Raw genomic sequence first — 10,710 nt, forward strand, 5'->3', positions numbered from 1 at the left:
GTTGCACAAGGAACACAGCCCTGCTGACACCTGGAGATTAGGACTTCTGGCTTCAAGAACTGGAAGACAGTAAGTTTGTTTTAAGCCACTTAGTTTGTGGCAATTTGTTACAGTAGCAATAGGAAACTAATACAGAGGGGGTAGCAATATCAAGCCAGACCTACTGGAAAAAAGTCACCTCTTCCTGAGAAAGAAGAGCTACTCTTCTGCCAAACGTGTCACAAATCACTGCCTCTGGCTCCCAGGGCAGATGTGACTGTGACCCTGACGGACCGCTAACTTACGTGCGTGTGCCAGGCTGAGGGCCCAGAGCCGGAGGTAGGAGGCTGTGTTGGAAATGCAACCCAGGCAGTACTCGATGGTGTGGATGGCCTGATGGACAAAGACGTCTCCGAAGTTGAACTGAAAGAGAGAATTCATTTTACCCCATGAAGTACTTTCTACATGAAAGGCATTACAAATGATACACGGATGAGTGAGACAGGGGCCTTGCTGTTAAGACTTTTCCCGGCTAATGAGGGAAAATAATTATATACTTGGAGAAATATAATTAGCAGCACAAAGTAGGGTATGGTATGTGTGCAGGAACGTTTTCCAGCAGTAGCTGAAAGCAGATCAGTCGGTAAGGGGGACAGGACGTGTGCTGTGCCATGACGGATGGGAAAGATCCAGCAGTAAGAGAAGCAAATGGCTCCTGATGAGGAAAGTGGCCCCCGGTAAGGAAAAGGCAGTGGCTGGGAATATCATTAAGCCAAGTCAGGGAGAAAACAATTTGGCTGGAACTGGGAGCTTGTTTAGGTGAGGAACACAGGACAGTGCTCAGGTGTTAAAGTTTCTGGATAGACAAGCTCTGGGGATGGTTGAGAAAATAACCCAGAGTCAATGAGGAGCCATAAGAGGTATCTGAGTTGAAAGGAGCAGGGGGAATAAAGAAACATTTGGGAGATTGATCTGGCAGCTTAATGGATTAGAGAAGGGACAGCCTGTAAGCAGAAAAGCCAATTTGGTGTTTAGCTCAGTAATACAGGAATGAGGTGATGAGAAATGGCACAAAGACAGCCATAGCTCATTTTTCCTTCTGCACCCGATGGTGCGGGGGAAACTGTTTGACTGGCACTGTCCCTGCCCTCGAGTAGCTCACAGCCTAGCAGGGAGAATAGGCAAACAGAGAGCTGCCTGTCACAATATGGGAAGTGCAATATCACGACATGCGGTGGCATTGCGGGACACAGAGGAGGACCCCTTGCACAGGTAGAGCCTGGGTCATGCAGGGCTCTGGGGCTCTTGCACCTGAGTAGCTAGAAGGATATATGGGAAGTGCAATATCACGACATGCGGTGGCATTGCGGGACACAGAGGAGGACCCCTTACACAGGTAGAGCCTGGGTCATGCAGGGCTCTGGGGCTCTTGCACCTGAGTAGCTAGAAGGATGGTATTGACAGAAATGGATACACTGGAGGGGGAGGGGAGTAGTTGGGTGAGGTGACAATGGGCCATACAAGTACTAGAACCTTCTGGTACATAGTAGTAGAGGTGGGACTGGTGCTCAGAAGAAAAGTTCAGGCTGGACAGGTATAGCTGGGACCTCATCTGCAGGAGGACTGAGAATATCCACAAGGGGACAATCACAGAGCTCCCAGCCTTGGGAAACATCTTCATCCACAGATAAGAAAAAAAGAATCTGATGAGGAAAAGAAAAGGTCCAAGAAGCTGGAAATATCACAGCTGCAGTCAAGGATATCAAAGACGGAGAGAGATCAGGAGGAATGAGGTTGCGGTCAAGCAAGTCAGAGGTTACGGAGAAAAGAATCAGTGCCCTGTAAGTCACCAGTGAAACCTGCTGTGAGCAGTTGAGGGCTGGACAGGGATGGAGTGAGCAGGCAGAGTCAAGCAAAGGAGCAGAGTGCAGCGAAGGATTGATTTCACCCAGAGAGAAATCTGGCTTTGGCCTGGCTCCTGGAGAAAACCTCTAAACTCTTGGCATGTCCCAGGTGAAAGTGTCTTTGTAATGCATGGTGGGCCCCTGGGACCACACCTGGTAGCTTTTGCTAATGAGGTGACACTTGATGGGGCCCTGATGGTACAGGGGGCAAGGAGCTGGCCACACTAGGAAGACTGACCACGTGATTAGAGAGTTGGGACTGATCTCCAGGGATGGGAGGGAGCTGGAGGTTGAGGGCAGCACCACCTGGGCTGGGCTCCATCATTCCTGCCTATCAAAGGAAGCCCCAACACAACTTTGGACACCAAAGCTGGGGCGAGCTTCCCAAGCTGGCAGTACTCTGGACACACACTGCCACACAGCAATGCTGCGGGAGTAATGCGTCCCTAAGAACACAGAAGCTTCACATCTGAAACCCTCCCAGTCCCAGATTCTGCCCTATGCCTTTGAATGGTTCCGATTTGTATCCTTTTGCTGTAATAAAACTGTAATTTTAAGTATAGCACTTTCCTAAGTTCTGTGAGTCACTCTAAGAATTACTGAACCTGAAGGAGTCTGAGGGGGTCCCCCAAATTTGCAGTCAGCTCATCTGAAGTGAAAGTGGTCTTGGGAACCCCCAAACTTGCAGCTGGTATCAAATGTCTTGAGCAGACTTGGCAGTCTGGGGGACTTGCCCTTAGCCTTGGGTTTGGCTAAGTCCTGGTGAGAAGTGGGATAGGAACTTGAGAGGGGAGCAGGGTGAAGCCTACATTTGCCTGGAGATGGGGGACCTGTGCATGATTGTACCCAGGGAAAGGGAGACTGAAGTTGCCCAGACAAGGGCGGCCAGGTCACGGAGGAGACAGCAGGTGGAAATCGCTGGAATGTACACTGAGGGCATGAGGAGATAGAGGAGGAGGCTGTACTGACTGGCAAAGACGGGATGAGCCAGAAGACATGTGGGTTGGATTCTAAACCATTCCAGCAGGTCTGACGGACTTGGTAATATCAACAGCCGCTACTGCTGGTTACTCTCTGAACCTGGAATCTCATTGGAAAAAATTCTCATGATCCAGATTTTTTATTAATTCCAGTTGACCATCCATTAGTTCAAATGAATACTTTTTTTAGTAACTCACACCACTAATGGGGCCATTGATAGCATCTCTGGCCCTCGTGGGAACCCAGTCCCCAGTCTAGAATTAGAAGAGAGCTCCAGAGAAAGCCTCCAGCCTGGGACTCAGGATTGCAGCTGCCTTCATCTGGGAAAATGTGGCCCACATTCCTGGGGCGTGGGGAGGCAGGGAGTGGCTGCCCTTGGACAGACAGGCAGGAGGGATGAGAAAGCAAAACCCCTGATGAATTTACATGAGAGGCAGATAACATGGCAGAGATAAGTGAACGAAGCCAAGACAGAACAAAGGAGAGGCTGCAGCCGCCGCGCACGCTTATGGTGGAAAGGAGGCTGGGAATAAAGAATCCATGTTTTGCTTCAATAGCTAGGGCTAGATGTGGCTCTGCTTTCATTGTTCGAGGGGCACTGATGGGGTTGGTCACAATAAATGCAGCGGACTCCTAAGGGCATGGTTCTGAGCCAAGGAGGCCTCAGTAGCATGTAGGACCTTCCATGCCACCAGATCCGAGGCTGGTATCAGGACAGATATAGCAGTACTTGGGCTAAAATGTTAGTCTTCCAGATTGGTCGGTAAATAGCTGTTCTGTTTCTCTTAGATGCTCCTCCTTCCATAGTGCCTTCGTGACCTCCCACGACTCAGGAGCTACAGGGCTGCCACCCACTAGTGTCCTCCGGGGCCTCCCAGTGTAGACTCCAGGCCTTCCCTGTGTCCATGCTGATGGGTTGGTGCCCACACCCTAGAGGCTAAGGCAAGATCCCACTTCTAGAATCTGTGCAAACTGGGAAGTCTTCCTCGGGTGATCTAGTCCCAGATACCTCTTCCTCGTGGTCGTCCTGGGCCCCGTGGGCACCTGCTGAAGTACTTTGACCAGAAGTGCTGGAAGGGCCAGAGCTGTGACCTTCAATGTCCTCCGCAGCATCTGCTTGGCTCATGGATAACTGCAGCTGTCAGCAAGCAAGGAAATGAAGAGAACACCAAACTCCCCTGTAGAATTGTAACAATTCTCTCTAAAAGAAAGGCTCTCATTACATATTGGCTACGCAGCAGGTGCTGTTCTAAACTCTCCCTCTATGATCTCATTTGTCCTTCATAACAACTATTTTACATAACCACAGTGATCAGCCCATTTTACAGAGACGTAAACTGCAGCACAGAGAGGTTAGGAAATGAGCCCAAGGTCACACAGCTGGTAAGTCTAGTAAGAGGCAGGGCCAGGATTCAAATCCAGCCAGTCTGATTCCAGAGCATGTACTTTTCTCCACAGCGCTCCAGAATGTGCCAAATTATGCACAGTCTTTACAGTAAACCAGTGCATATACAAAAGTGCCTTTCTATTGTTAAAAGAAATACACAGTCAGAAATTGTCAGTTGTACCTTCGACATCATAGACTTCTGATCTTTAACAGCCAGATTTCTATGGGCAAAATTAACTAAGAGATTAATGACTTTTCCAACACTAATATATTTTTAAAATAAAAGCATCACTTTTTGTAAAAATAGCTTAGAGAAAAATTCAAGGAAAAAAACCTAGTATAGTCACCATTCAATTAGGCCCAGTTTTATCCCTCAGTTTGAATGGAATACTGTATTTCTTTCAATTCATTGCTAAGCTTAGTGTCCCACATCTAAAGTTTTTCCTAGAATAATTTCATGGAAGTAATTTTGTAAATTAGGCATTAAAATGTCTTTACTTTTCTTTCTTTAGCAGGTCTGCACCTAATATTTGCAGGGCTCTGGGAAAGGGTAAAAATGGAAGCCCATACGCCATTAATTTAAATATTTTAAAGTTATAAATAAACCCAGCCGGCCCTAAATAAAATATGCTCTAGCCTCCTAGCTTGAGAAATAAATCCTCGTAAGAACTTGGAAGGCTAGGTTCAAATTCAGTGTCCCACGCCATGCCACAGCAGCAAGGGGCAGCTGGCCCTGGAGCATAGCACCCTCTTCTTCTCACTTGTGGTTTCATCCCATGTCATGAGGGCCTCATGCACACACACACACGACACCCCAGCCCACAGTGTGCAAGTGCCACCCACATCCCCCCCAATAGCCACCCCATGGTCACCCCAGAGTCTAGTGGTACCCATGCCCGTGGCATGTTCTGCCCTCAGAAAACCACGGGAAAAGGCCTTTGTAGGACCGAGAAGTGGGTACAGATCCTTTTGGACAGGAAGACTAGGATGCCAGGTACTAAGAGGGGGCTCTGGGTGTGCCTTTCCCTTTGGCTTCGTGGGTCCTTCCCCATGGTGAGGGAGGTAGCTCAACTTGACATTATGTTTGACTTCTTGAAATCCTATTTTCTCTCTCCTTCAGATTAAAGAAGAAAATATCAAGAAGAGACAGAAAGTAGTTTCTTTATCTCCAAACCTGGTGTTTTTTGGAGGGAGCAGGCAGCTGGCCGGTACAGAGATCTGAACCCTTGACCTTGGTGTTACAATACCACACTCTAACCAACTGAGCTAACTGGCCAGCCCTATCTCCAACTCTAGTCTTTTCTGCTCATTATCCTTGAATTGGTTTAAATGAACATGAATAATTTTGTAGAAGTGTGATATTGGACTTTGTGAGTCCTAGTAACTATCCTCTCTCCAGTCAAGATGAACTTGTAGTCCCCGTACCAAACGTCTCACAATGCTTAAGCTGGGTGCCGTGTGAAATAAAATGTATAGCAATCAATTTTAAGTTAGCTATTTTCTAAAAATACATGTGCCAAAAGATATATACAGGGATGTTTATAGCATCACTGTCTATAATTACTAAAACTGGAAACAAGCCAAATAACTCTCAATATATGAATGGTGCGGTATTGAATATTCAATTATTGTGGCATGGGATTCTCGATGCTATATAGTATCTACACAGCAGGTAGCATCTATGCAGCAAACACACACATGCACAGAAAAATCTCTCAAATATAACATTGCACAAGAGAGGTCAGATCCAAAAGAGGACATTCTGGATGATTCCATTTATATAAAGTTCAAGAACAGGTGAAATGAACTTACAGTGTTTGAAGTCAGGACAACAGTTGCCCTTGGAGCGAGAGAATGAAAGGAAGGAGGCGCAAGGGGACTTTTGGGTTCTGATAATGACCTGTGTCTTGATTTGAGTGCTTGTGACATGAATGTGTTCACACTGTGATTCTTCACTGATCTGTGTCCTCATTATCGGTGCACTTTCTGTATGTGCTCGTATGTTATATTTCAATGAAGTTTATCATAAAAAATGCACATGTCAACGTAGAGATTTAAATAGAAACACAAAGGCACGTGCACTTTCTGTATGTGCTCGTATGTTATATTTCAATGAAGTTTATCATAAAAAATGCACATGTCAACGTAGAGATTTAAATAGAAACACAAAGGCACGTGCACTTTCTGTATGTGCTCGTATGTTATATTTCAATGAAGTTTATCATAAAAAATGCACATGTCAACGTAGAGATTTAAATAGAAACACAAAGGCACGTGCACTTTCTGTATGTGCTCGTATGTTATATTTCAATGAAGTTTATCATAAAAAATGCACATGTCAACGTAGAGATTTAAATAGAAACACAAAGGCACTTCACTGTGACCTGAGATGCAGGAGTGTGAGGGGACCCGGGTCCACGGCAGCAAGTCAGAGGGGGAGGCCGAATGTGGGGTCCCATGTGGTCCAAGGGGCTGGCCTCTAGCGGCTCTCAGGAGAGGTGTCCTCACTGCTACCTACTGGGCATAAGCCACAAGGCCACACCACAGGTGGCCCTCTAGTGACCACATTCTGCAAGGACCCAGGACTCTAGGGTTATAGCGGAGGCTGAATAGGTGGGATCTCTGCTCATATCCCCTGAGGTCCATCAGAACAAATTCATTTATGACCTCTGTATTGGGCTTGTAAGATTCCATGGGGGGAGGAGGAAGGAGGGGGACAAATAATGCTGTTACAGAATCATCTCTTAAATGGAGACGGTAATGCTTCTAACATGAGAAAGAACCACCAGGACCCTGCTCAGCAGCCTCAGGAGCCAACCAACAGCAAGCAGAGCATCTGTAGGGCCAGAGAGACGGGCCTCCAAGCAGTCTTCAGGGGCATCACCCACAGTGCAGACCAGGAGAACCTCCCCACTTCCTTCCCTCCTGCTCAAGTCACCCCGTCAGGAAAAGGAGAAATCAACCACTTTGAGGTCAACAACTGTTTAAGCAGCTCTTGTGGTGCAAAGAAAGACAAGCTACAAGTTTAGAGTCCTGGGACTCAGGGAAGCCAGCAATTATCTGACCCTCGGCTTCTGAACACGTTGAGTTTCTAGGAAAAAGAACCACATCTACTTCTCCAAACAAATATCTGTCCCCTTCCTTTGAAACACCTGGTCACCTGTTTGGACAAGCATCCACCTCAACCACCTTTCACCACCTCGGTCTCTCACCAGTTAACCAAACAGTAAACAAGTATTTTTTTCTCTGTCTTCCTCTTTATGCACATGGCACATAAATTGTGTTTCAGCTGGGCTTTGGAACTAGTCAAGACTGGCAGGCAACAAAAAGACAGAGGGAAGAGAGGCAGGTGATAGAAAAAGAGGGTACCATATCTTGTCACGACTAGGTCCCCAACTCTACCAGTAACTTTCCAACAAAAATTTTAGAATGATAGAAGTTAATTGCAACATATCTACAACCACTTTAAACAACGAATCTCAGCACATTCCGCTTAATCCTTTGCACTAATGAAGGAAAGCAGATCATCTCCAACAGCCTTTGTGTGTCATAGCTGAACTCTGATGTCCCCTGGAAGGTTCATCTTCCAACATCCTATTTGATTCGGGCTGACAGTAAATTCTTCGTCATCCCCTGAGTCAATCTGAGGCTCAGGAGCAGTTTAGACAAAAGGAAGAAACTGGTATTTGGCAATAGGGGAAAAGTCACAAATAATCTCACACAATCTATAACATAACATAGTAAAATCTTACAACTTTAGAATACTAATGGAAAACAACTTTTAATATTCGTTTAAAAAGACAATAGTAAAATACTCCTAATTTTCTTTTTTTTTTTTTTTTTTCCTTTTTGAGACCAGCCACACCGCGCTCAGCCAGTGAGTGCACCGGCCATCCCTATATAGAATCTGAACCCACAGCCTTGGTGCTTCCAGCACCACTGCGCTCCCAGCGCCGCACTGTCCTGAGTGAGCCCCACTAATGAAGGAAAGCAGATCATCTCCAACAGCCTTTGTGTGTCATAGCTGAACTCTGATGTCCCCTGGAAGGTTCATCTTCCAACATCCTATTTGATTCGGGCTGACAGTAAATTCTTCGTCATCCCCTGAGTCAATCTGAGGCTCAGGAGCAGTTTAGACAAAAGGAAGAAACTGGTATTTGGCAATAGGGGAAAAGTCACAAATAATCTCACACAATCTATAACATAACATAGTAAAATCTTACAACTTTAGAATACTAATGGAAAACAACTTTTAATATTCGTTTAAAAAGACAATAGTAAAATACTCTTAATTTTCTTTTTTTTTTTTTTTTTGTCCTTTTTGAGACCAGCCGCACTGCGCTCAGCCAGTGAGCGCTGTGAGCGCACCGGCCATCCCTATATAGGATCCGAACCCGCGGCGGGAGCACTGCTGCGCTCCCAGCGCCGCACTCTCCTGAGTGCGCCACGGGCTCGGCCCTTAATTTTCAACTAATAAAACAACCATGTTCATTAACTACCACTAGACTCCGCACACACACACTGAGCAAAGTTTGAGGATTTAAGATTTAACTGCTAGGCTGGCCGATTAGCTCAGTGGCTCCGTTGGTTACAGCGCAGCCTTATAACACCAAGGTCACAGGTTCAGATCCCCATACTGGCCAGGTGCCAAAAACAAAATTAAAATAAACAAAGAAGATTTAACTGTACTTGCCCTTAATAGAGCATTATGCTGGAAATAAGAGGGCTGAGGGGGAAAGTCTAGCTCTACAGAAGGAAACAGACTTGGGACAGGCCAGTTCCTAACACCTCCCCACTGTCCTTCGGGCTCTGGAAGATCAGCATTCTCTCTAAACCCCAGATTTCCATCTCCAGGAACCCACATTTCTACCCACAGTGGGGGAATTGAAATGAACAGCCATACCTGGGATTTCCGATGATTGGCTCTAAGAACAAACGGCTTAATCAGAAGCATCCATGGCACAGAAATCAAAGCCATAATGACAAAGAAACTTTGGACTTCTTGCTGCAAAACCAGAATGGTAAGATGAGATCCTGTCATTTTAACATGACCACTCGGCATACTTTATATGATCACAATGATAAGGATGGGTTATTTCAGTAGCATTTTATTTTGAGAGGTCTAAAGCGTTTCAATGACTTGATTCACCTTCACATCTGGAATATTCTCATTGCAGAGAGAGAACATCAGTTCGGTGGTGCCCAGTGTCCAATGCAGGGTGGACACTGGAAACTTAATCTCTCTATTCCTACTCCCTAAATGGCCTCTCACTGCAAACTCATCTCACATGTAACCAGTCTTCAGAACAAAAAGTCCTCATGAGACACATCGTAAGGGCAACTCTATGCCTCCCTGGCTCCTTTCATTCTGTTTCATCCCCCGAGTCTGGATGAAAACCGTGGCAGGCCCCATGACCTCCCTGGACACTCAGTAGCAACCAAAACCCTTAGGTCTCCATTAGTAACAAACACTGTTCCATCAGTATTTTATATTTCCTGTACTAGACAATTACGTGAGCTCTCTTGCTGGCCTTTTCTCTCTTAAAAGAGAGTTCTTCACAATCTCCACCTGACTTTCATACCCTCAGGGCGGGCGGGTTACCTAACAGGTCTGGGATATCCACTTTGAGCTCTTTCACGGTCCCTCTCACAGCTCACTCTGGAACTAGCTTCATGGCTCTGCTGAAACCCAGGAGTCCCATTTTATCATCCTGCTAGTAAGGAAGAAATTAGCTCAGGACAATCTAAGAAATGCAAGTTCTGCTAAATTTCCCAGGCCCAGAAAGCCAGAAAGATATGAACATAGGGCCTCGGTCACATCTCCTCACCCTTATCTGAGATCATTGCTAAAAAGCACATTCTAGTGGCAGTTTCCAGACTAGGTGACGCCGCTGCAGGTAGAGATTACCCTAATGTTATCACTAATTGTACAATGTGACCCACACTTTTTTAGTTGCAATGTTCCTGGAATTTATGACGCAAAGAAGAATGTATAGAAAATCAGTAACTTATGTTATTTTAGTAAAAAAGAAAGGTAAGTTCTTAGAAAACAACTTGGGAACTTCTCCTCTAAGATTCTCCTTTCTCCTCTGAATATTAGACCTCTCTGTCCTCCAGAGCACAATTCCAGGCAACCTGAATTTGTGTTTCCCATGTTGCAATCCTAAAATTTGGCCCAAATAAAACTCTTTGTTTTATCTTTTTGCCTCAGTTTCTTCTTTTAGGTCTCCATTACATATTTCCTTCCACATCCTCATGCCCCCACCTCTATTTTTATACACTCCCCAGTTCCCAGTTTTGAGGAGGGACTCAGAGTTACTACTGTCTAAAGAACCAGAAAGCCTCAGAGGGCTCAGTCAGAGCTACTGAAAAGGAGTGGATGGGCCGGCCCGGTGGCGCACTGGTACAGTGCGCCGCTTGGGAAGGCGGCGGCTCCCCCGCCCAGGGCGCCGACCCCAC

At 46.0% G+C, this 10,710-nt stretch overlaps 1 protein-coding gene across 1 annotated transcript in view; it reads right to left on the reverse strand.

Annotated features, from left to right (window-relative positions):
* Positions 1-284: 284 nt before the first annotated feature.
* Positions 285-10,710, reverse strand: part of LOC103605587 (V-type proton ATPase 116 kDa subunit a) — a gene marked incomplete at its 3' end in the record, with an annotated part of 54,476 nt that continues 44,050 nt past the window's right edge. Inside the window, exons 15-17 of the mRNA XM_008590205.1 lie at positions 9,155-9,256; positions 3,874-4,002; positions 285-402 (exon numbers count right to left, since the gene is read on the reverse strand). Coding sequence (XP_008588427.1) covers positions 285-402; positions 3,874-4,002; positions 9,155-9,256 — 349 coding nt within the window. The remainder of the gene's footprint in view (positions 403-3,873; positions 4,003-9,154; positions 9,257-10,710) is intronic.

The sequence above is a fragment of the Galeopterus variegatus genome, unplaced genomic scaffold (genome assembly GCF_000696425.1).
Source record: "Galeopterus variegatus unplaced genomic scaffold, G_variegatus-3.0.2 Scaffold5923, whole genome shotgun sequence".
In the NCBI taxonomy this organism is placed as follows: domain Eukaryota; kingdom Metazoa; phylum Chordata; class Mammalia; order Dermoptera; family Cynocephalidae; genus Galeopterus; species Galeopterus variegatus.